At 40.9% G+C, this 26,448-nt stretch overlaps 1 protein-coding gene across 3 annotated transcripts in view; it reads right to left on the reverse strand.

Annotated features, from left to right (window-relative positions):
• Positions 1–645: 645 nt before the first annotated feature.
• The window catches only part of LRIG3 (leucine rich repeats and immunoglobulin like domains 3), a 49,360-nt gene continuing 23,557 nt past the window's right edge, over positions 646–26,448 (reverse strand). For 2 of the 3 annotated variants that reach the window (XM_042947031.1, XM_042947033.1), the window contains exons 4-19: positions 19,763–19,894; positions 18,829–18,972; positions 17,661–17,804; positions 17,216–17,359; positions 16,679–16,822; positions 15,673–15,753; positions 14,703–14,774; positions 12,233–12,304; positions 11,571–11,734; positions 8,916–9,236; positions 7,097–7,378; positions 5,675–6,127; positions 4,766–4,924; positions 2,817–2,960; positions 2,448–2,723; positions 646–1,224 (exon numbers count right to left, since the gene is read on the reverse strand). In XM_042947031.1, coding sequence (XP_042802965.1) covers positions 980–1,224; positions 2,448–2,723; positions 2,817–2,960; positions 4,766–4,924; positions 5,675–6,127; positions 7,097–7,378; positions 8,916–9,236; positions 11,571–11,734; positions 12,233–12,304; positions 14,703–14,774; positions 15,673–15,753; positions 16,679–16,822; positions 17,216–17,359; positions 17,661–17,804; positions 18,829–18,972; positions 19,763–19,894 — 2,977 coding nt within the window. In that variant the 3' untranslated portion in view covers positions 646–979. The remainder of the gene's footprint in view (positions 1,225–2,447; positions 2,724–2,816; positions 2,961–4,765; positions 4,925–5,674; positions 6,128–7,096; positions 7,379–8,915; positions 9,237–11,570; positions 11,735–12,232; positions 12,305–14,702; positions 14,775–15,672; positions 15,754–16,678; positions 16,823–17,215; positions 17,360–17,660; positions 17,805–18,828; positions 18,973–19,762; positions 19,895–26,448) is intronic. The other variant, XM_042947032.1, reaches the window with a different exon arrangement.

Here is a 26,448-nt window from a genome sequence, read left to right on the forward strand (position 1 = left end):
TACCTTTTTTATAAGAACTGCTCATCCAACACAAAATCAGTAAAAAATAGCCAAGATTTCTATCAGCATCCCACTATAACCTGGAACAGTAAATGAAAATCACCTCTGTTATAGCCACTTTAACTACAGAAATGTGCAGTAAACCATGCTCTTGTTATAATTAAAGGGATGGTAAATGTGAAACTATTTGGAAAAGCACAAGGCATCAGGCCACGTAAGGCATTATTATAATTAAAGAAACATGGCTTGAGCAGTGATTTAAGCAATGGTGGTTGCACTACATTATACCAGACTATACCAACAAATGTTTGTAAAGTTAGAAATAAATTAATACACCTCGAATCTTTGTAGCTCTTTTTCGTTTACAATGTGCTTTTATATACACTAATCTGATTTGAGTTTGCATTACCTCAACTCTGTGTGATAGGCAGAATGGTCAGTTTTTGCTCATATTTTAATGTGCTAAGTAGAATTTCCTTCAATTTGGACGTGATAATATGAAATTATTAAGCCTAAAATGTGTTGAGAACAACAAAAACTGTAACTGTATAGATGGGGCTTAGGATCAAAATGACACATTTTATTAAATGCAATGTGCAAAATAAAATGAAGTGACCTCTATTCAAAAAAGGTACAAGACAGGTATTAATTAAAATGTTTTAGTACTCATTTTCAATAAAAAGAAATCTGGCATTATAAAAATACATAAAATAGTCATGGATTCATACCATTAATTTACATTAAGATTTTTTTTTCACATAAAACAAAGTTAAAATAGTTTAAAAAGGTATCCTTATATGAAAGTTACTCCCAGTATAAAATTTTTTATAACTTTTTGTAATTTTGGTCCATCTGTATAAATAAAACATTTTATCCTTTTAAAATTCATAACTCCATTTAAAAACATAGGATTCTCTCTCTTTTAAATAAAAGTCTGCTTGAGGTAGTATGTTAGAGCTCTTCTTTGCTCCTACTCAGTCTAGGTGTCCAAGTCATAAGACTGAAAATTTGGAGTCCTATGGTTTTCTAAGGTCTGTTGATAGGTACACGTGTGATTTTCTTGCTGAAAATCTGTCCTTTCTTTCCCATATTCCTCTGACTCAGAGTCCAAGTCTGGGGAAGAACGAGCTTTTAGGTGAAATGCTCTTGGCTGACAATCTGATGGCTGTCCAAAGCTTGAAAAAGCATCCAGGTGAGCTCTCTTCAGAGGCTTTCCAAATGTTCCTGAAAGAAAACAAAAAACAAACAAAACAAAAAAGACCCCTTAACATATGGGTCCTTTGGCTAGTATGGATATTAAAACATTTTAAATGAAGGAGCATCTTACCCCGTGAGCACAAATAAGTGTTTTGTACAAGTCACTTATGGTTTCAGGTATATGTGCATCTGTGTTATGGAGAGAGAACTTACGGAACGGAGCTGAGGAATGAACACATATGTCCAATCATTGCATTTCATAACCTACAGTAATATTAATCACTGTGCAATGAAGTTCCCCAATGTAAGTTCTTCCAAATCCTAGCTTTGTTACTGAAGGGTCCACAATTTTCCATGAAGGAGATATGGATTGTTGGTTACAAGTAAATTGTGCCTAGATACAGAAACTTTCTCTCAAAATCATCCTTATGCCTTGCCCTTTCTTCTTCACTAACAAAATATTATTTGACTCAAATTCTTGTCGCAGTCATATAAAAGATATTTTCATTGTTAAAAGAAGGAATATAAGTAGTTACACTGTGACAAAACGAAATTTCTTAAAAGCTGGTAAACGGTTTTAAAATTCCATTTTTTAAAAACAAGATAATTTGTGGTTCATTTTCCCATATCCTCACTCAGTGAAAAGATGGCCTCAGTTCTATCCGTTGCTTGTCTGAAGCACTAGACCAAAAAACTCACAAATGAGTCTTGGCACTAGCCAGTGTCTACCACCACCAACTTGGGCTTTAAGGCTCTGACGGGCTCCTCCACCAAAGCAGTCCGGCTTGGCAGACGGGCAGATGTTGCCAAGCAGGACGCTGTCCACCCTCCGACCGTGGTCCAAGTGTGAGCACCACCAGACAGCCCAAACCACAATCATGCAGCGCGCACAACTCCACCCCAAAAGCTGCCGTAGCCCAAAACCACTTTTTCCACATGGCTGACAAATGGAGCTCCTAAGTCACTCCCCAAATTCTTGTCTTCTAGATGATGCCACACACAGTGTTAACCAGAAAGCTCCTAGGGCTTACTTACGGATTACATATATAATCAAGGAAAATCCCCCGTGGCTGACTCCGCCTTTAGAAACACGTGTACTAACTCACAGGATGTCATGACAACACCATTTCAACAACAACGACGACAAAACACTCTTCACAAGTTTGGCATCTGAGGCGCTCGCTGCTCTCCCACATACAACATGGAATGTGAGTCCTGAGTTAAGGGGTCTACTAAGTTAATAAACTCACCCATGAAAGAATTACTTGAAGCAACTGATGCTGGCTCTGGACTTAGACTGAAATCTAAAGAGGACTTGTTTAGACACAAACTTTTCATTCCGGGTCCTTCATTCTGAGAGTAAGTGGAGTTGATTAATTTCCTCACATGTGAAGGCCATCCTACATCACTGCCATTCTGTTCACAGGATTCTTCTGAAGGATAAGGACATGGGTAGCACTCCTTTTTCTTTATGTGACTGGGCTCACAGTGGTCCATTAAAGCTGTTCTCAGGTCAGGGCCACAGCCTTTCGAATTTGGGGACATTATCAGAAAGAGCCAGAGTTAGTGCTTCTGAAAATCTCTCCAGGAAACAGGACTCAGATAAGAAAACCACATACCTGTATGATAGGCTTCAAAAGGATCGGAGCCACATACATTCCCCTTCAAATACACAGGGCCTGAGGATCCCAAAAAGGGACAAAGGAATGGATCCGTGGAAACTTCCACATCGGCTTCACTGCTATTGTCGATATTGCACGTTCCTTTAAAACAGACATCTCGGTCACCAAATGAATTTGATTCAAGTATCCTTCAACACTGTCTCCACTTTTGGTATTTTTCCATTATTTAGAGATAAAAATTTTGGATAGAATGACATATAAAAGAAATAAATTGCAGAAATTTATAGCAGGAAATTTACTGAGGCCTATGGATTAGTAACTAACTAAATCTGTGCCATCTTACAGAAAGAGTCACTTGATTAACCATCATACGGACGTGTTCACCTGGGTGAGCCTCCCCGCCCGGCTTACGAGAGAAACTGATCCGTGTGTCTGCGTACAGCACCTAAAGCAGCCATGGTCTGAAACACATGATGGCATCAGCACTGCCCTCTTCCTCCATAATGTCACAGGTGAGCAGGATGAGGAAGGGGCCTTCAGCAAATGATCTCTGAATGCCCAGCTCAAAGATGAGCTCGGCCAAAAAAAAAAAAATAAATCCCTACTGTGAGTATCTGAGCCAAAAAACCCAGAAATGATATGCCAGTTAGCAGTGGCCACAGTAGAAGGAGGACAAGAGATGTGGTGCAGGTGAGAGATGCCATGATAGGCCATGTGCCTGAGAAGTAGGAACCGGGCAGTCTTTGAGAGAAGAGACTGTGCAGAATGCGATCAGTGATGCTGGTGGCCTCTGGAGCTGCTGACAGCACCAATCTCCAGCCCCGGCGCCCACGTGACACAGCATTATTGCGTTCCAGTTCTGTTGCTTTAAACTTTCATAAATGTCTCGGGTAAACCCTGCTACATTTGAACAAGCTTGGGCTTCTGCCCTTTGCAACCAAATGAGCCCAACCAGAACACCCACTTGGGTGTGCAAATCTTCTATCTAGACCGCTGCCTTGCCAAGCACTTTGTGATTATTTGTTCAAATTTTTGTCTCATCACTGACTACACTATGAGACTGAAAACAAGTATCTTCCCTCTTGACTACAGAGCCCACCACAGAGCAGATATTCAATAAATGCTTGTGGGACAAGATGGTAAAATGTTTGAAAAGAATGTCAATAGCTTTCACTTTTTGAGCCCTTTAGTATGTGCCAAGCACTATGCAGTTTTCCAGTATCATTTTAATTTCACAACAACCTAATAAGTACTATAGAAATGCCCAAGGATACACAGGGAGTAAGTGTCAGAAGTGGGTCTTGAACCAAGCCTGCGTGCTTGTCTTATGCTGCCTCCATGGTTATTCTTAAAACCACACAGTTCTTTTTTTAATGCTTATTTTTGACAGAAAGACAGAATGTGAGTGGGGAAGGGGCAGAGAAAGAGGAGACACAGAATCCAAAGCAGGTTCCAAGCTCTGAACTGTCACCACAGAACCCAATGCAGGGCTCGAACCCAGGAACTGTGAGATCATGACCTGAGCTGAAGTTGGAAGCCGAAGTTGGAAGCCGACTGAGCCACCCAGGTGCCCCAAAACCATACAGTTCTTAAAGAGTCAGAATTTGATTCCTCTCATTTGACTTTTAAGACCATACATGAAACCAGTTAACGTCATTTAAAAAAGGAGAACGTTCGGGGCCAAAGAGCATTTACGGTGTAAAGAAAATACTGTGTTGCATGGGGAAATTAAACTTTAGTTCTTCCACTGGTCTTCTATTATTATCAGAAACAAAGATTTTTCCAGTATTTAAGAGAACAGCATAAAAGTATTTAGTTTCAAGCTTTGCTAGTGATGCTAGGCCAGTTCCTGAATATATGAGTGTATCGATTTCTTGAACTGTACTTCAGCCTTCCATCAAATTATTTCAAAACAACTACAGCCCGTGTTCATTTTAAACACTTACCGTTACTGTCGTGTTGCGGTAAGAAAAATCCTCCTCCTGAAGAAGTGACGAACTGGTGGTGGCTTCCACTTTCTGAGGAGATGTACCCATCCTGCCTGTCGGCTAAGGTTCCCTGAGATGACAAATAACTAGGGATATCTGCTGGCAAGTTGGTCTCATCTACAATCCAACAACAGCACTCTGTTAACCCAGGATGACCGTACGTACCCCACAGCCTTCCTTGATGAACAGTAAATACTGTTTGGGTTTCTGTACAAATCAAGTAAACCTCCTCCTGAAAACCCATCTTGATTGTATAGTATTTAGGTAAGGAAGATTAGGGCTTTCTGTCTGCTGCTCGGCAAGCACAAGCCCATTTTCTACTGATCTTCTACAGAATACCCCTCCCAAATTTCAAAAAATAAGGTCATGGGATGTATCTAAGCTCTTGAATTAAGCTTGATTTCTGCCATTTTTCCAACTTAATATTTACCAGCAGAGGAGTCTGCACGTATTAGTCAAGTGACAGCCCCCTCCCACTAATAACAGGATCCTCCCCAGATGGCTGCACGCACATGACAAGACAAAGAACTACGTCAGCGTGTAAAGCTCACAGCTGAAGGGCTGCTCCTGTTCTCCATCACCACCGTGTGAAAGAGTGAGTCTGTTTTACTCTGTGATTTGGGCTGTATCTCACAGCCAACAGGATATTCTGATGAGGTTTTAACAAAAAGGATTAATCTTTAAATGTCAGCTTTCTTTGGGGCTGAGGTGTTATTTTTAGCTAACCGTATTTCTGCAGCTTGCAACAAGTGAGTCACCCCTCTGCCATGGCCTCAGGATGTGAGACATACATTCTAGACGAAAATTACCACGGGACCACAAACACACATGACGACGGCCCCCTGTGCCAAGCTTCTGTTTACACACCTGTGTTGGTAATGCTGCAATCTTCGTTCCTCCGCCTTGTGTGGTATATGATGACCACCCACACGAGCGACGTGCCCACCACACAGCAAACCACTGCTATGATCACGACGCCCACGGTGGCCCATCCGTCGTCGTCTAACGACGAAGCGGTCATCTGAGGGGAGTCGCAGGTGGGAGTGGGGATCACACTGAGGCGCACGTTGCCTCTCTCAGTGCCAAGGGTATTAGACATTTCACACGTGTACTTCCCAGCATCGCTGACATCAGAGTCCACAATGATCAGCAGCTGATTGCCTGCTGCAAAAAAGTGCCTTTCGGTGACCACCAAGGGGCTGTCATCCTTGGTCCAGTTCAGTCTGGGAGGAGGGCTACCTCCAGCAATGCACTGCAGGACGGCCGTTTCTCCCTTGGTTACAGTTCGGTCCAACAGGGGCCGCAGAAAGGATGGTGTCTCTGAAATGACAAGTTATGCTTTTAATCTAAATGAAATTAGGTTCTGCATATCATAAGACCCACTAGTTCAATTTACTAAAACTGGCACCTAACAATGTATTCTTCCACGTCTTAATGTGTACACTTAAGAGCCTAAATGTGTATACAACATTTGGGATTTCATTTCATTATTTGGCTGTCATTTATTGTGACACCTGTTAAGGATAATATTTACTATTTTTCAAATCTCAGCCTCTCTCACTCTTGGCAAGATTGGGAATTGTGGAAGAGGGGCAATGTGAAACATTTTAGACATTTCTTAGAAACAGAAGATATATAAAAATAATTTTAAGCAGGAGGATGTGTTGATGGAAGAAAGATTTCAGAATGTTTAAATGTTTTAAAGGGAAACTTTCTAGTGCTAGATGTCCAAACCTATATTTAAATTATGAAAGTATTTTTATTTTCTGGTATTCATAGGTTACTTTGCTCAACTCTTTCAAAGATACACAGATGATTAACATATTCAAATGCTTAAAAAGCTCCCGTTGAGGCAAAAGGTAAAAGACAAACTCCTGATTTCCAGAATGGCAGGGCAGGCCACGTAAAGAGAACAGGTCCTTCCCAATCTGCTCACATGTTTTTTTTTTCCTTACATAGTTTTTATAGTGTTAGGATTATTGGTAGAGACTGGGCAATGGGAAGAGGAGGGCAGAGGAAAAGGTGACTCCAAAAAGGGGAAGCTTCAAAGCATTTACTTTTCCCCTGCCCTCGGAACAGAAGAAGCAGATTCATCTCACTGGCCTCAGGCTAGAAGATGTAACGCACTCTCCACGTCGAGCTCCCAAGAAGCCATCTGCCCTCTCCAAGGGAAGGCAGTGTCTTATGGATTACCTCTCACCCTCACAACTTGGGACACTTAGGGCCTCTGGGGGAGTTAGTTATCTTTAAGATTAACTTACATCACGGAACCTGACAACAGCCACCTACCTAGGACAGTCAGAGTCGCATTTGCAGAAATGCTTCCTGCACTGTTCTGAGCTGTGCAGCTATAAACCCCGATGTCCTCTATCTTCACATCCACAATAAAGAACACATCGTCCTCAGGCATAACATGCATGCGTCTCTCCCTCGCAGCAGGGAAGTCTGTGCCCCCGTCCTTCTGCCAGGCTATCTGTGGGGCTGGATGCCCCAGGGCGGCACACTCCAGACGCGCCATTGCCCCAGCCCGGATGGTAAGGTCCATGGGGGTCTTGGTGAAGGAAGGAAGCACTGAAATCAGATAAAGAATATGGGCATCAGTGCTATGGAGTTCTAGCGGTTCATTTCCATCCTGGTTTTTTTTTTTTTTAAGTACATACCTACCAATGCCCCTGACATAGTTAAGGCTGGTGTTATTTCTGATTGCAAGATAAGGAATGTAAAGCTGAGACGAAGAGATGCCCTCAAGGTTACACAGACACAGAAATGATGAAGTCAGGCTGAAACAACACAGGTCACCTGATGTTCAGAGTGAAGGTCTTTCTGCTATTTTCAAGATACTTCTCAGTTCCCTCAGTAATCATCTGTGAGATCCTGGGCAAATCAATTAATCTCTTTGTACGCTGACCACTCTCTCCTGGCTCCAACATTCTATGACTTTAGATATGTGTTTTGTCCTACAATTTTAAACTCAAAATTGTATGTGTCAGGCCTCAGCAACCATTTGTAGAATGGATACATTAATGTATCATGCAAGAAAATCTCCTACCACGGAAAGTACAAATGATTAAAGATAAAGTGGTAAGACTCCAGTCATAAAAATGTATACCAGCCACACAAAGTAATTACATATTTTTACTAACACTAGCTAATACTTACTGCCTTCAGTGAGCATTCACTGTATTCTAGGTATTCTGCTAAGTTCTCTGTACCAATTATTTTATTTAGTGAAGATCACACCTCTCTGTAAGGTAGGTACCATTATTCCTAATTGAAAGATGTGGGGGGGAAAAAGATGTGGAAATGGAGGCACAGAAAGGTTAAGTAACTTGCTAAGGGTTACACAGCTATAAGCACGAGTTGCAGGATTCCAACCCAGACCTCAGAATTAAAGGCAGTGTGCTCTAACAGCATACATCATGGCCTCCCCGCATCAGACTAATACATTGTTGGGGTGTCTGAGTGGCTCAGGTGGTTGAGTGTCTGACTCTTGATTTTGGCTCAGGCCATGATTCCAGGGTCGTAGGATTGAGATCCACATCAGGGTCAGCATGGAGCCTGCTTGGGATTCTCTCTCTCCCTCTGCCCCTCCTCTGCTTGCACGCACACTCTCCAAAAATTAAAAATGAAAAAAAAATGGGGTGCCTGGGTGGCTCAGTTAAGCATTGAACTTTGGCTCAGGCCATGATCTCATGGTTTGTGAGTTCAGGCCCTGTATTGGGCTCTGTGCTAACAGCTCAGAGCCTGGAGCCTGCTTCGGATTCTGTGTCTCCCTCTCTCCCTGCCCCCCCACCCCCACCCCGCTCGCACTCTGTGTCTCTCTCTCTTTCAAAAATAAATAAACATTGCAAAAAATTAAAAAAAAAAGACTAATACATTGTGAACTCCCAGGAGAGCAAAGAGTGTCTGATTCACTCCTGTGTTACCCACCACGATGGGGTCCTCGACACAATAACTGCTTGTGTAGATGCCAAGACTCTTAATTTTGTAGAGAGGCAGAGAAGGGAAGGGTTAGGTGGGAAACTGAGCAGAAGACAGGGTCAGGAGTAAGAGAAAACCAAATCTAAAAGGCGTCTTTAAATGCAAAAGGAAAAGTCAGATCACATACTATTTACTGTGAGCTTGGCTTTGACAGAGTAGGATGAGCCAAAGTGATTGGAGATGACACACTGATATCTCCCCTCACTGGTGAATTCCACGCTGCGCAGCCGGAGAATGGTGGTGTACTCCATCACCTCGCCGCCTTGGGCCCGCAGGTGTGCGTAATTTTCCATTTCAGCATCATGCAGTAGTTCATTGTCTTTTTTCCAAGCAAAAGTCATCGGGGAATCACTGCTGCTGGCAGCCGAGCAGATAAAACTCAAATTGGAACCTTTTATTGCCGACTGTGTTTCTGGCTGAACCGTGATCTGGGGTTTAGGAAAATCATCTGTTCAAAATGGAGAGGAGAAAACAAAACAATTTTAAGGCTTGAGAGTCCAAAAGCTACTCACTTTTTAATACCAAGAAACCCAAAACAAATGAGGGCTTAGGTTTTACCCTTTGTGTATGTTTCACAAATGGACTAACAGTCCTAGTGTTGAAATGATGGCCTGGGAGAGTGTTTATCAACTAATCTGTTCACTTCAAAGAGAGACAAACTTATTTATCAGTCACTAACTGAGAGGAGACTGCTATTTTGGAAGATAGGTTATCCTAGGCCCCTTATGCTTTTTTCATACAGATACAAGAAGAAATCAGTTATGGAACTTCCAGGCTCAGAGATCATACTTAAATGCTACTTGTTTTGGGGAAGTGTGATTTTTTTCCATGTTACCCATGAGTAAGCAGCAGGGAAATTAAGAAATCAATATCACTAAAGAGCAATTAACACCCCATTTACCAAAGACAGAACCCATATTAAAAAGCAGTAATTTTTAGATACAGCAGAAAAAGATAATCCTGCAGTGAAAGAAAAAGCATCTTTCAAACTTCCTGTGAGACCCTGGCTTCAGCCTGGGGTTTCGGGTGGACAATCAATCAGGCCGCTGTGCTACACTGTTGGAGCTACATTATAATTAGAGCTGAGCAACTCTTTCATTCCAAACAGCTATTTTTAGTTCTCTGTTACTTTTTGGAAAAGTTACCTTCTTGAACTGCAGTTTCTTGGAGATGGTCTAAACCCAGAAGGAAAACAGCTTAGAAATACTGAAATGTATTATTTGGGTGCTCTAGAAAAACAACTCGTGTGAGTGTGTGTGTGTGTGTGTGAGAGTGTGAGAGTGTGTGAGTGTGTGTGTATGTGTGTGTGTGTGTGTGTGTGTGTGTGTGTGAGAGAGAGAGAGAGAGAGAGAGAGAGAGAGAGAGAGAGAGAGAGAATGATTATGTGTGCCTCTGTGTCTGCACGTGTGTGAATGGGGCGTGGGAATGTTCTGATAACTCCAATGCTGCACACTTCCAATACCATGCTGTAATCAGGATGGTTTCTTCTTCCGTGGAATTATTCTAAAATTCTCATCTGGTATATCAATGTTTAGATCCACAATGGAAGGAGTGACAGAAAAATCTAAGGACACCATATGTACGTCTCAAAGTAATCGCGTTCCTATCTTAAGACTAGAGAACTGTGAAATAAGCACCATGGGAAAGGCATGGCTCAGGCCCTTCTAGATGAGTGCCAAAAGCTTATTTAGATCCAAAAGCTACATCAGACATTTTATTTCCAGAAACCGTTGGCACTGTTTAATGCTGCAACCTAAAAAAATATATTTTTCTTGTACTTGACTAAACAATCGTAGGCAAAGCAGTTTCAAATAAATTTTTAAAGGCCAATGTAAAATTAGGTTCTGTAATATCTTAACACACACGCTAAAATTTAAGCACAAGTCGATTTCGTGTTCTATGTGCACATTTATTTTTACAAAGGTCTCCATGGTGGTGAATAGTAAACAGCAGTGTGGTGTGGTAGACAGAAGCCTGCACCAGGGAGATGAGAACCTGGCTTTTGATCCGATCTGCTGACTAGCAATGTGAAGTGTGAGATTTCTGACACTGAGATTCTTAGATGCTATGACAATGGACCTTACATTTATTTATAATCAATTCAAACTTTCTACTCCTTATAGTGCTTTACCCACCGGGAGCAAAATTGTTAACGGCCCATCAATCATAAGCAGATAATTTTTCTCTTTCTACTCTTAATACACAGCATTTACACAGGGGTTAGTTCAGCCTCTCAACAACCCCACGGTTGGGAAGGGAAGTCCACAGAGTTCCCATTTCACGGACACAGAGATTGAGATTTAGGGAAGCAGGAGGACTGCCCCTGTCCTTCAATTCTCCCAAGATCCAATGTCCTACTCTTTCCATCAAACCACCCTGATGTCAAAACAATGACATTTTGGAAAACTCTCATCTGTAACATTAAAATCATCACTATAGATCCATTTACATCTACCTCAGCAGACACGGAAGCTTCATTAAGAGAACAGAAGCTTAGGGGGCGCCATTAGGGATGGCCCAGTCTGTTAAGCATCTGACTTCAGCTCAGGTCATGATCTCACAGTTCATGAGTTTGAGCCCTGCGTCGGGCTCTGTGCTGACAGCTCAGAGCCTAGAGTCTGCTTCAGATTCAGTGTCTCCCTCTTTCTCTCTGCCCCTCCCCCACTTGCACTCTTTCTCAAAATAAATAAACATTAAAAAAAAGAGACAGGGAACATAAGCTTATTCAAAACCATTAGCTGGAGGGAAAAAGAAGGAATGCAGAGGCAACAGGTACACTCACCACACACAAAGCCATCTGGGCTAACAGCGAAAATACTTCTTCCTTTGAGCAGCTGAGGATGGGCACAACTGGCATTTACAAAGCTCTGAAAGTTGTTTTCTGCCACCCACTGTGGGAGCCATTTTAGCTGGCAATCGCACAAAAGGCTTGATGTATTTAAATGCCTGAGGAGAGTAATTATGTTCAATTTGTTTTATATGAAATGCAGATTCTACAAGTAAACTAACTCAAGTAAATAGTAACAAAGCAATGAATGTGGAAACCAAATACACCCTATGAAATAAATATTCTCTAATCCACCTTAAAATGTAAGAAATGTATTAGCACCATATTGTTTGTTCTTACCGACCTGCTGAGGGAGAGGGGCTGATGATATATCAAAAATCTCTCACTACTGAAGACCTGTTACTGGGATATTCATTGCCCTGCATTAGGTCCCAAAAATGTAAATTGTAAATTCCTAACAGAAACAAAAAGATACTCCTCTTTTTGACCAAAGGAACAAATAACCAATTCCCTTTGCTTTCTGGTATAAAAATTAAGTAATGCTGAGAACGTGCTAGACACTTTTCATAAACACGTGATCTAGGATGACATACCTCATGAGAGCTCCCCCCACCATGTTTTATTTGAAACCCTTGGAAGAAAAAAGAAAAGCTTACAATTGCTGAAGTTTCTTCATCTGTGAAAATGCATTGCCTTGTAACGACATGATTGCGTTGTCACTCAAATCTCTGAAAACAAATCAAATACATTAGAGCGAATTATGGTCACTGCATGCCTCAGGGAAAGGCTGGGCCCACACTCCTCACCCCATTCACCAAACTACTCCATGCGCTAAAATATATAAACCATGCAACTCCAGAAGAACACAAGAAACTTAGATCAAAGAACAAGAATATCTATTTGTATCAGAGGTAGGTTCTGTTATAGTAAAAGAGATTTGCTTTATATCATTATGTACAGGTTATTTGACTCCTAAGGGCCTAAGCTGTTCTGCTGTATTTTTTTAAATAGTTATATGGCTTGTTCTGCTGTGATACTTTATTGTTTCTCATTATTCAAGTTAGTAACTTGAGAAGTTAGAACTTCAGAAGTTACTGAGAGTAACTTTTAAATACAGAACTAAAATTCTTCATAGTTATCCTTTTTAAAAAACCCATCATGCATCAAATCCTTTCTATGACATGCACTGGGTTAAATGATTTAACATTTACTCCTCACAGCAACCCAAAAGAAGATGGTTTTACTACCTTGTTCAGCATGACAGGCACAGCTAAGATGCAAACACCATTAGTTTCAATTTCAAAACCTATGCTCTTAGTAGCCCATTCTGCAACACACATGTATGTCACTGCTAAAGACAGTACGGTGTTCAGACGAGATGTACTTGCCGTAACACACTCTGGGAAACGCATTAGTAAAACCAGAGAATATTCGAGGCTGACTTTATTTGTAACTAGTACCTACAAGCAGTCTGAATTAAAGCATTCTCCACAATGATTACTACTCTGGTTTTCTTTACAGGTCAGAGTGTACAAAAAGGATTTTGAATGAGATGAGGGGCAAGAGAGGACAGAGTGAAGGTACCAAACATGGGCAGAGAAAGAGGCTGGGAGAGTCAAGAAGGTTTAGAAAGCTAAAGCCGAGGTCAATACTCCACTGATCCACTAATTCCACTTTCCCAGAAATGGAATGGGTCAGATGACAAACCCTTTTGGCTAGTTTCCCTCTGAAAGTAATTTGTTTCAAGAAGTCCAGCAACACTGGCCCGCCCTTCCAAATTCTGCAATGCAGAATCACCCTCCTCCAGCTCGAACTGTTTCTGTTGGTGTGGCTAGCCATCCAAACCTCCCTCAAACTAACAAGTGAGTCAGAAGACAACAAGGTGGTCATGGATAATGGTGAAATCTTCCCTCTTGATACGCAGTGCAAACACAGGTACAACCAAATGTGTATTGTAAATCAGACCATCTTTTGTCGAAGTTAATAGTTATTAAAACTTTTGGCTACAAACATTCCCTAACAGAGTGGAGACATTTAGTATCACTTTGTACTTTTGCTGGACAAATATAAAACACAGATCCAGTTGTAAGAAGCTGGTCGGTTCAAGCTCATGCAGGTTTTGACTCCTACCAAGGTTGGCTAGCTTGCCCTCCTAGTGGCTGGAAATATCCGAGTCCCTGAATGTCATTTCAAAACTGTGTGCCAGGAGTTGCTAAGAGGGGGTGGTGCAGAGCTCGTGGAGGTGAGAGCTGCTCGGCACAGGGACGCCTACGGCAGAGGCAGCCCTGGTTTGAGTCCTACTTCTGTCAATTGCTAGCCGATGGACTGGTAGCAAAATGGAAAAAGAGAAAGAACAAAGGTGGAAAATAGACTGTCTGCTTTACAATTAACCACAACAACAAACTACTAAAAGCCTCCCAGTAGTGCTACTAGTCTCCTAATGTTATGCCTGACGACTGCGGGGAGTGGTCTTTGTATCTTTAAAATTCAAGTCACCATCTTAACTGTTCGATGGAATCAATGGACACTCTGGACTTCCATTTCTTCACTTCAAAATAAAGGTAGTAATAGCTATTGAATAGTTTTTCCTTTTTTAGAGATGGAGTGCAAGCAAGGGAGAGGGGCACAGGCAGAGACAGAATGTTAAAGCAGGCTCCACACTCAGCGCTGAGCCCCATGTGGGGCTCGATCCCATGACCCAGGGATCACCTGAGCCAAAATCAAGAGTCAGACACTCAACCAACTGGGCCACCCAGGTGCCCCTGAATAGTTTTCTCATGAGGATTAAATGAGACTGTATATAAATACCTGGCACAATGCCTGACATGTATATACAATAAATGGTAGGTTTTTGAAAACTAAATATGTCACCGCTTGAGAAAAATAACTAAAAGAGAACCCAATAACGTGCAGCAATGTCCTCAAATGCAAAGGAAAATACATACCTATATACTGCCATGAAGATATAGATAGGTAGACAAATAGGTACAGGATAAGCAGATGTGTAAATATACTTTATGGTACAGAAAGGATGCCAACAAAATTACATTCTACTTTATCTTTCATGACACATAAGTAGATAACCATCTCAGATTCCTTTAGGGTAACTAAATTCCAGTCACTCACAGATGTTCTAATGCGTCCAAACCAGTAAAGGCTTTTTTGGTAATAGATCGAATCCGGTTCCCCTGGAGTATTCTGGGAAAAAAAAAATTACATTGGAACAGTTAAAGCCAATTGGGGATGGAATTCTCATGAAAAAAATTGCTTTTAAAATCATTTGTGAATAATTCTATTCTCTTCAATTAAATAATGTATCCTGTAAAAATGTTATCCATGCCATCTATATCAGTAATACAGTTCAGCAGGGTCTCAAAGCATTCAGCAGAGAACTCAGCAAAAGTAGGTATTCAGTAAGTTACTCTGGCAGCTAAATTAAAGCAGTGATTTTGAAAGTCTTTTTAGGAAGAGGCAGAAACTTTCTTCCAAGTAAATGGTCTCAAAAACTATAATCAGTAAAGAAGATATAGTGGAGATCTTCTCTTTACCCTTCCTCCCCATGGACACTTTCATCATCCACAGAAGCTTAGGGCTATATGAAACTCAACCTGAAAACTTAAAACCCAGAATCTGGCCACCTTACAAGGCCACTTTAAGGCTAAATAGAAGCAGGTTTTCCTCCTCTAGGGCTTGGAACCTCCTGCAGTACTGTCAGTGGACACTGGGTCACTCCACTTAAAAACTGTGAGCAGAATACAACTCTGAAAGGTTCAAAATGGCGGACTTAGTAAGCATGTTAATTTTTATACGATGATAATCCCAAGAGCCTAAGCACTCAAAACAATTTAACACTCTTATCTAGATATTAAAATAAGTTACAACTCACCAAAGTGTTGAACAAAACCACCATCCCAAGGAAGAAAAGCTAATTAATACCCATCTTGTGTAACAATACTCATTTGGGAAAATGTCCAAGGGAAACAACCAGATATAAAGCCTCTAGTTCTAAACTCTTCCGAATGTGAACCTGTAGACTGGACCTCCAGTGAACGTGTAGGTCAGAGAGTGAGACAAACATGAAGCAAATCCCACTCACAGCCGCCTCAGTTTGTCAAGCCCAGAGAAAGCACCGTTCATGTCTTCAATAGTCCAGGAAATTTCATTGTTCTTCAGATCCCTAATTATTAAAAGAAACGTTACTGAAACCGGTACCAGATATTTAACACAAGATACAAACACTCCCCTTAGAGATATGCTCAAAAAGCTAAGATCACCGCCCAGGTGGCATATAATTTGTAACGAATTCTTCATGATCCCTCACATCATCTCTACCCCTTTCAAAACAATACAAAATTTTCTCTCTCCCTGCCCTCCTCCCTCAACAACATTTTAAGTATTGCTGCCCAAAAATCAAGACAGTTGAACCTGTCCTATTAATTCCTCTATCAAGATGACTCAATTCTGAAAGACCTGAACAGTCTGAAAAATACATTAAACTTTAAAACCACGGCTCCAACCACATTAGCAGGAGTTGGCCAAAGCACACAGCATGTCTTTCAATTATGTCATGCTTCAAATAGTGAATGGAGCAAAAATTTCTGACAGTGCAAAAACCAAAAACCCACTGCACAACATTAAAATGAACATTTCAGAGATATTTCAAAGGTCAATTAATCCAAAATTTTCTCTTCTCTTAGGAGATGGATTAAATCTGGATATAACTTGTATGATAAACAGGCATCTTCCTTTGCTGCCCTTTGTAGATCTTTTCGCTCTGGGTAATTTCTAATCTGCATTTTTATAAAGAAAAATCAGTGGATTTACAATCGTTTCCCCTTTGAGCAGTTACCAACTTCCTGGAGATCCTGAGAAGGCTAAGTGTAATCACCAAACCAATCTGATCATTGTCCTTTTTAATCCCTCTAAGAAACACATATGGATGAAATGGACCTATTTTAATCAAACTGATCTGGGAAAGATTAAGACACAACTTCTGAGGCTGTAGATATTTCCTTCACAACAAAGGAAATCTGCTTGGAGAAAAGTGGGCACATTTAGGAACCAATTAGGTTCATGTACGGAGAGCAAAATGTGTAACTTACAAAGTCTTTAAACTGGAAAGCCCCCGGAAGGCACAATCAGCAATGTAGCTGACTTTGTTATTCCCAATGTGCAGTGTATTTAGTAAGCTTAGGCCCAGGAAGCTTGAATCATCCAACCTCGATAAGTGATTGAAAGTTAGGTCCCTGTAAAAACAAAAAACAAACAACAGCTTTTATTTTCCAATTCAACACAACGATTTCTTTTCTAAACAACAGGTGATATATGTAACCACAATAATTCTTATTTTGACACTCTGCCTTCTTAATAATACTCAGGTAAACATTATTTCTAATCCTAGTAATTAAAAAAATTCTCTTTATTTGAAAATAACCATCACTGATTTAGCCCATGTGCCCCAGAAGTCAAATAGCAGAGTTGGCTTCAACTTATCACAACAAAAATATGACTAGGTTGCATGTGAAAAAAGCTGTCACCTTGGAAACTTTGTTATGAAAATTTCACAGATCAGTGGTAAGAAGCTCATGCTCTGGCATGATCCTTGCTCTCAAACCTGGGGAGAATAAAAGGCAACTCACAGCTCACTGAGTTTCTGGCAGAACTCCCAGGCATCAGGGCTGATCCTGTTGATGGCATTTTGGCTGAGATGAAGTTCCTGCAGCATCAGCAAGCCGTAAAGCCAGCCTTTGGTAATCTCTGTTAGGTTGTTATGGTCCAGCTGCCTACATTTACAATAAGAATCAAAAGCAGGATCAAAAGTTCATTATCTAGTCTTTTCAAAGGAGACATATGATTACAACCTATTACATATTCCTATTGTTACAAGATGTTTAGCTTTTGTGATATAAAGGCATCAGCCCAAAGTACCATGTGCTTCTAAATTTCAGTCACATTACCTGAAACAAAACTGGGTATTAAATGAGGAGACTGTAACATAGGATTTCAAATAAAGCTACTGCATGTTCACTGCGTGGCCCATGGTTGTACTACCTAAGCAGGAACTGTAGGATAAGCCATACTTACAAGATTTCCATGTTGCTCAGCCCCCAAAAAGCTCCATCCATAAGTTTTGTTACTCCATTTCTTTGCATTTTCAGAGACTTCAGAGCACCAAGCCCTTGGAATGTGAGCCCATCTACGTTTCTAATCTTGTTTCGGTTCAGTTCACTGCATTGGATATAACAGTTAAACAGTTAGCTTATATGACAAATTCTGGAGTTAGTAATAAAATGCAACATTACTATAATATAGTTAAACCAGCCGGTGTTAAATTACATGGAATGTTTCAAATTACTAAACATTTTCAGTGAGAAGAAGTTTGATTTATTAGCAGTGAGGGCATTTCCTTCTGAAACGTGTGATGTATTTTTAGAATGAAATACTGAAACTAGACTACACTTTAATTTCTAAATGGTCATCTACTCAGTATATTTGTCTGTAAATTATCCAGTAAATTATCCAGAGTGAGAATACCAAATATGATGTTAAAACATGAGGTCTATTTCGGGGGCAGGGCCGTCAAGCTTAGCCTGCTTACAAAAGTTGGTTGGTTACTCTCTTTGACGATTCTTTTTATGTTTAATGCTTTCTCTTTAAGGCAGTCCTTTTCAACCTTGGTTGCACACTGGAATCACCCGGGGAGTTTTAAAAATTACCGAAGCCTGGATCTTACCCCCAGAGGTTCTAATATAATTGGTCTAGGGTGTGGCCTGGACATTGGGATTTTTAAAAGCTCCCCAGTGTCTATAATGTGCAGCCAAGGTTGAAAACCACTGTGTTGCAGGAGCCTGTTCACAGATCATTCCACTGCTATTAACGAGACAGTTCTCTGCAGCCACTTAAGCTATCAGAGCCTCCTGGAGTTGTCGGTATTATTCTCATAAACCACAGCTGTTGAGAGTCACCCACGATGTCTTCTGTGCCACAATGACGCCTTTGTGTGGAGATTGTTCAATCATTACACTGTGCATTCCTTCAGTAACAATCTAACCTGCCCTGTCAGGCAGGAGTCTGCACTAGGTGACTGTGAAGGCTCTTTCCAATTCAGAAATTCTACCACTCCAGCTCTCGATGGAAAGACAGCCACATCCTTGCTTCTAAACTCCTTTGGCCATGTTGTGGATTTTGGGCAACAGATGCCAAGGGTTAGGAGGAGCTGAGGAAACAATATCTAAGAGAACATTTTACTTACAGGTGTTGTAGTTGGGACAGTTTAAACATCTTGGGTGGGATAGCTGGGATTCGGTTCCTGTTCAGCTTCAACACCAGGAGCGTGTTGGCCAAGCTGTCAAAATACCCAGGTTCCATCGAAGTGACCCGGTTGCTGTTGATATACCTGTTAAAAGTTTGAAGATGAGCTGCTCTTTCCGGTTCTTTGGAAAGTTAAAGCACAAACATTCTCTGTGTTATAATGTCCAGAGAACCTAACTATCATCTGTAACAATGGACACTTTAAAAATTAAGTATTCAGGTCCTTGTGGACCAACGCTAAACTAGGGTTCACACGTACTGCTCAGGAAAGAGTGACTGGAATATCTGAAGGTTATACAAGTTTGTTAGAGATGCTTATCCAATTTTTATAAAATTCACTTATTAATGAAACAAGCAGTGGTTTAATTTTTTCAAAGGAGCACTTTTAACTCCACCTATTTTTTCTAACACTCAAAGGATGTCTAATTTTTTTTGTTTACATTTTTTTTTAAATGTTTATTTCTATGAGAGCGAGCGAGCATGGGGGCACACGAGTCGGGGAGGGGCAGAGAGAGCGGGAGACAGAATCCAAAGTAGACTCCAGGCTCCGAGCTGTCAGCACAGACCCTGCCGTGGGGCTCGAACTTACGAGCTGTGAGAGCATGACCTGAGCTGAAGTCAGACACCCAACCGACTGAGCCACCCAGGTGCCCGGATGTCTAATTTTTTGTAATCCAAAAGTACAGCAACAAAATAAAGATTGTGGTTATTTGGGCTTAACAGCAAATTACACATCAATAAAAGTTAAATGGCTGATACACCAGCAATTTAAAAAAAAGGCAGATTTTATTATATCCTAAAGTTGATTTTTTGTTATTATTACAATGATATTTTCATCATAGGTGAATATTTTTGTTAAAGAAGAACTGACTTACAGGTATTTGAGTTGTAGGGGTGGAAGGGGAATTTTAAGCTCTGAAATATTATTGCTGCTCAGGTCCAAAGTTTCGAGGGATTGAAACTGTTTCAGATGTTCAGGTAATACTTCAACAATCCTGTTTCCAGCTCTGGAATTTAAGGATAACACAGATGACAAGGTTAATAGTACAACAATCTGAAAGGCCATCCCTAATTTGTTCTTCAGAATTATGGAAAATTGATTGCTCTAAACTGTACTTTTAAAAGTTAAACAGCAACTCTTAAGTCACTTCAATTTTGCCTTAAACCGTAAATCATAATATTAGAATGTATGAAAAACATTCCTATGTAAATCTGAATGTGTTTACCAGTTGTGGTTACCTAGGTGCTATGCACTTAAACTGATTTTTCTTTATGTTATTTTATTACCAGTCCTTCTTCCTTACCATTTTATTATATGTTATGTAAAATGACTAGCACCGAGTTGGCATTCTAGGTACCGGTGTGTTAGTTCCCTATTCTTTTTCTTGATTCCTAATCTATTTCTAATTCTTCTCCTGGAGAGTACCCACACTATAGGTATCAATAACCTTAAAATAATCATCAGATTGGGGTTATTTTTTAAAGCCACGCTAGAGAGCCCTCTTTTTCTTTAAGAGACAGCAAGTTTCAATGTATTGCTATACAAGTCTTCAAAAGCAGTGGATGTGCTCCAGGGCTTTGAATATTATAGAAGTATTACATAAAAAGCACACCAGTCTAAAGAATTCCTAGAGAACCAGATTAATAAAGTTTGACCTTAACAGCCTTAAACACCTGACCATGATGACCAATATGGTAGGTAGCCATATGAAGCACTTTAAATTTAAATGTTAAAACTCAGTTCCTTAGTCACAGTAGCCACATTTCAGGTCCTCGACAGCCACATGTGCTTGGTGGCTGTCAAATGGGTCAGTGCACATACAGAATATTTCATCACTGAAAGTTCCACTGGTGAGCCCTACACTAGATCACAAATGAAAAACAAAACAAAAAAAGAGGCCAAGTCAATCTCTTAAAAGGTCATTAACACAACAGCTTTCAAGGGGAAAGTCAGCATTAAATGACAATCTTGCTAGAGAACAGGAATCAAACTGATGTGCGAGCCATCTTATTTGTCATATTAGATCAGGAAGTGTGGACTTCTTAAACCATCATTTGGCGGGGGAAAACAACATGTCAAGGTAGGAAGCATAGGAAGGCCAGGATGAAAACAGAGTCCACCTGCAAAAAAAGTCTCTTTACAATCCAAGGAACAGTGAAACAACCTGAAGGCTCTGGGCAGAACTCAGAAACAGGATGAAAACAGAGTCCACCTGTAAAAAAAAAGTCTCTTTACAATCCAAGGAACAGGGAAACAATCTGAAGGCTCTGGGCAGAACTCTGTGAATGTCACATGCTGACGTTTTTATACATAGTCTACGGTTAAGCCTCATTTAATGAGAAAACTTAGGAAATACAGCTCATATGTGTATCTTTCTCCAATAACTTATTTCTATAGTGCTTTCAGTTTATTAAGCTCTTTTGCATTATTATAACTCACAGGCCTCTCACCATCTCAGAAGGTCCCTGAGTTAGGAGCACCTCGTATGTATTTTCACAAGATCCTACACTGTGTTCTGCCATTGCACTTTTACACTGCTGATCTTCTCTGCCAAACTGTAGCGAAAGTAGGGATAGGTGTCTACCCCAGTCTTGGATTGTATATGAAATCTAATAATGTTGAGAACATCTCACATGTCAAGCCAAGGCTAAGCATTTTTCATATGTCGTGCCATTTAATCCTAATAGCATTTCTCTAGTGTAGATATTATAGATAATTGCAAAATTAAGAAACTAGAGCTTTTAACCTAACAAAGCCATACTGGTCCCAAAGCAAGGCTTATTTCATAAAACACAGTGTCAGATTTATTCTGGCAATTCAATTCTTACATGGAGATGCACGTCCAGAAAGGGCCACTACTTCCCACTCTTGCAGACATGTTTAACTTCTGGTTTCAAACTAATGTGGGAATCAACACCGGCTCACAGAGCCATCACCATGCCAACAGTAAGGATGCCCTGGAAACAGGGTCTCCCCAGTCTTGCTTGTACCCCAGGAAGATAACCCAGGGGTTTGCATGTATTTGCCATACACCAGAGCTTCTAGAAGACCAACTTCCTGAATAGGCGCCAATGTCGGGTGCTGATTTCCCGGCCAGAAAGGATAATAAGGGGAGAAAACAGGTTGGATGCTTTCTATTTAAACGACAAACTAGGGGCACCTGGGTGGCTCAGTCGGCTGGGAGTCCAACTTCGGCTCAGGTCATGATCTCACGGTTAGTGAGTTCGAGCCTGCACTGGGCTCTGTGCTGACAGCTCGGAGCCTGGAGCCAGCTTGGGATTCTGTGTCTCCCTCTCTCTCTGCCCCTCCCCCACTCACGTTCTGTCTCTCTCTTTCTCTCTCTCTCAAGAATAAACAGTAAGAAAATTTAAAAATAAATAAAAATAAAAATAAACTAACAAAACTTGTCAAAATACTGTTAAAACCCTCCATATGTTACTTTTAAGGGCTGCAGGGATTCATGTCTTGATCTAAGTCATCTGGGAATCTATGTTTTGAAATAATCCTATACAAGGTAACAGGCATAGGTGATGTGTATCTTAAGAACTGAATTTGTCTGAGATAATAGTAAGGTTAAAAAAAATAAAGGATTAACAGTCCTATTTACAAGTAACAAATATCAAGCCCCTTAGACTCCCATAAAGTCTTACAGACTTTGTTTAGAGTCAAGTCAGCCATGACCTCTGATTTTGACCATTTCCCACATCTGGATTTGCCAGTGTTTAAACTCCTTGATCTAGTTGTGAGGTATAGGGTAATGCAACAGAGACAATTAGTCAATTTCTAGGTCCCGGAGATGGATTTAGTCCAAGAGAAAAGCCACAGGGCCTTAGGGTCAGGGTGTGTGGGTTAAACAAAACCACACTTTAGGGGACAAAAATGTTCTCTTAAACACATAACCCAAATGTTTGCATTACCAGGATGTCCTCCCACAAACAGTAGAGTAACCCTGAAATGCCCCTCTGTCTCCACCCCCCTCCCTGTCCCTAGTCGCTACCTCCCATCAAACTCTGCATCTGGTTTTGGCCCCCAGGCTGTCTGACGCTGGTACAGCTACACTTAACGTTTAACAACACAAAGAAAACGCTCAGCTATAGATTTTTGCAATAAACGGAACAACCTGGTTTTTTTGTGGGAAGGAGAGGGAGGCCTACAGGTGTCTATCACGTTGGTCAAATAAGGCTACAGGTTAGATAACAGGCCATACAATCTTTGGTTTATATGTTCGTTTGTTTATTAAGTAATTATGAACAAGGTATTAAAACTGCCAATTACTTGAGTGACGAATAAAATTTTCCTTGCAGTTAAAGTATGCTCCAGCCAAAGCCAGCAATTTCCTGAACTGCACACTTCCTAAATTGCAGTGTGAAAGTGCTCAGTTACAGACGGAGTGCGCACAGTGCCCTCTTTGTCAGCCCTGCTTCCTCGCACAAAAATCCCTTACAACTGCCAGGATAATAGTCCCTGTATCACAGAATTTTAACTCTGTTCTAATGGAACTGAATTAAATCCAAATACCAGTTTCGTATTAGCTCTCAGACTAACTGACAAATAACCACCTGATATGTACCAGTTTAAACAAAACAAACTTGCTTTATATCATGCAAGAGTTTTTAAAAAAAGAGACAGCTCCATTAAAAACTAGATTGAAAAACCTTTCTAATCACCTAAAACCCTCAAAATAAACATAATTCTAATAGAGTTGGTCACAAATAGCCGCTTCTAAAAGACAAAGATTCAATTCAACTCCAGCTTTAATTTTTCTCCAAATATGGATAAATGCCAAAATTGATGAACACACTGAAAGCACTGCAGTTAATATTTTTGGCAGGATATGTGCAATGGTTTAACGAAAACAAAACAGTGTGAATGCCTTTTTCCACGACTTGATGTGGAAATGCCATCACTGCATTGTTCAAAACTGACAACACGTATGTCGTGTAAGTACTAGAAGGCATTTTAACCTTGTGCAAATCCACCTAAAAAGGACTGTGAACATTTTGGTCATCTGTGTCTGTTGACAGTACAAGGTGTTCCATGGTCAAATCACTGCTGAGGTCAAGTATAATTAGTCCCTTGTGGACACACACAGATCTGGGGGCTTGGGCTGTCGGAATGCAGATGGTTCCCTGAGGCTTCCAAGAAGCCACAGGAAAAACAGGAGTCCCAGGTATAGCCTTGGCTTCTCAGGACCAACCATGCTGGTTTCACTTTGTTGCTAGTTTCCCACTTCCGGCCCACTTTGCCCAATACCTTTAGAATGCCGAGGCAAATAAAGCTTACCATTTGCTTATGGGATATTTGCTCTGTGAGTGCTGAAGATCTAACAAGGAACAAGATGGATATGGTCCCTGACCTCACGGAGCTTACGTTCTGGTGGGGCAAAGACGCAGGCAGATGAAACCAGTCACCAGAGTGATAACTGCTGTGATAAGACTGCAGTGGGAGAAGAACGACCAGCTTTTTACTTTTTAGGAGTAAAAGTGGGGGGCAATGGTCAGCAGAACTTCCCAGAGCAAGGAGACGGGGCTAGCGCTCCAAGCAGAACCGAGTATGAGTAAGGCAGGGCTTCCCTTGGAAGAAATGAAAGAAAGAAAGCCTTGATGGCTGGAGTAGGGAGTTCCTGGGTCAAGACTGGGGAGAGATGAATCCAAGAGTGAGGTAGCTGGGAGAAGAGGAGTGCAGGTCAAGTGGGACCCTGTAAAGCACTGTAGGCACTGGAACTTTGTCTCAATCAGCTGGGGGAGGAGGGCAGAGGACTTTGAATGTGGGGTGGCAATATCAGGTGTGCATTCTAGAAAGGCTGCTCTGGCAGTGGTGGGTAGAAACACTGGTGAGGGCAGGTAAGACCAGGTGCAGGAGCACCAGGGGGTGCAGAGGACCAATGGCAGTGTGTCGGGATAACAATGACTTCTGCCTAGTGATCAACTTTGGGGGTGAAGCACCATTCTTCATCTGGTTCCCCAGGACACAGGCTGTGCTTTTCTCCTCCCCTGACTCAGGTTTCCAGTTCTGCAGCCTCTGGACACTGGAACCCAATTCAGCACCACTCGCCACTACCACTCATGTGTTGTGCCGCTGACATGGAAGGCCTTGTAAAGCATGGGACACAGACTAGGATTGCGTCTCGCTCAGGTCTGAGATGCTACTGAGCAGAACAGCCCTGTACTGGCATTTTAATGTCTGTAACCGCTTGGAAAATGGACAAATGTGTTATTCCCATCTATAAGAATGTCCCAATTTGTTCCGATACTCTCAACACCTGCACTGAATGTAAACCCAGACTAAATTATTAACAGTAAAATGTAACTTTCGAGGCTAGTGACATGATCACTTGGTATGATGATTTACCTTCTGACTCACTACTATCTCCACAAAGTGTAAGAGTCTCAGGAGAATTTCATGGACTCTTAAGTGGATATAAATGGTATCTGTTTATTTCCAGAGTCTGAGAGTGGAATATTCCTTGTGAGGAACCAGAGTATCAGTTTTTTTTCACACTGGAATTCCTGAACTAATTAAACTGTAGCGTCTTGATGAATAAGAAATATCTGTCAATAGTTTCAACTGTCTCCTACATACTGCAAAAGGTAACAGGCAGCTTAAAGTTTCTCAACTGTGATGTGTAAAGACGTGCAATCTTGGCTATTCAGAGAACGTTATATGCATGTGGCATTTACCTTTTAGAAAAGGTGTGAGCAGTAAAGTTTACTCTGAACCATATATGTTGCAATGCCCCCTTTTCTTAGAATGCATTACTCTAACCACATCACTTATGTCCAATTCAGTGACAGCAGCTAACAAATTGCCGAATCTGTGGTCTTTCTATACAACCACAGGACAAGCGTATTAACTGTATTGATGGGGACCAATACAGTGGGGGTTGGCCTGGCCCAAGGAAATACTGATTTCTATATATAATTTGCAAACAACCAGTTTAGCACCCATTTATGAAAGAATTACAAGTTGTTAAAGAAAACGTTACATTTTGCAAATACATTAAAGGTCACTTACACTTCCAATGATGACCTTCTCTCCCCAAGAAAATGCTTCCTTGAAAACTACCTTGGCTGAAATAACTAACACTCCATAATATTAGGCTTCTTTTAACAGAGAGACTTGGCAAACAGAGAGCCTCTCCCAAGCAGATAAAAATAAACTGTCTCTGCTCATCTTTTTTTCTAAAAAGATAATTAAGAAGTTTCATTAAAAGAACACATGTTCAGACTGGTCTGCTGGTACTGTGGCATCAAAGAATAAAGCCAATTGAAGAAACTTTTGCAAGGAGAAAGATTCTTGATTAAGAACTAATGATACTAAGCAGCAAATGAACTACTGTAAGGAGCAAAGTGTTCTTTCAGCTAAAAGCCAGGTCAACATAAAATATAATTGTCTTTTGGATCAAAACATGAACGAAGATGGCCATATTTTAATATAGAGGTTCTACAATAATCAGGGCCTTCTTCATGTGCCAATATAATACATGTTATTTGCCAATATAAATACATGTATTTATAATACATGTTAAACATGAAAAAAAGAAATAGGGGTCAAAAACCC

Source organism: Panthera leo, chromosome B4 (genome assembly GCF_018350215.1).
Source record: "Panthera leo isolate Ple1 chromosome B4, P.leo_Ple1_pat1.1, whole genome shotgun sequence".
NCBI classification, from domain to species: domain Eukaryota; kingdom Metazoa; phylum Chordata; class Mammalia; order Carnivora; family Felidae; genus Panthera; species Panthera leo.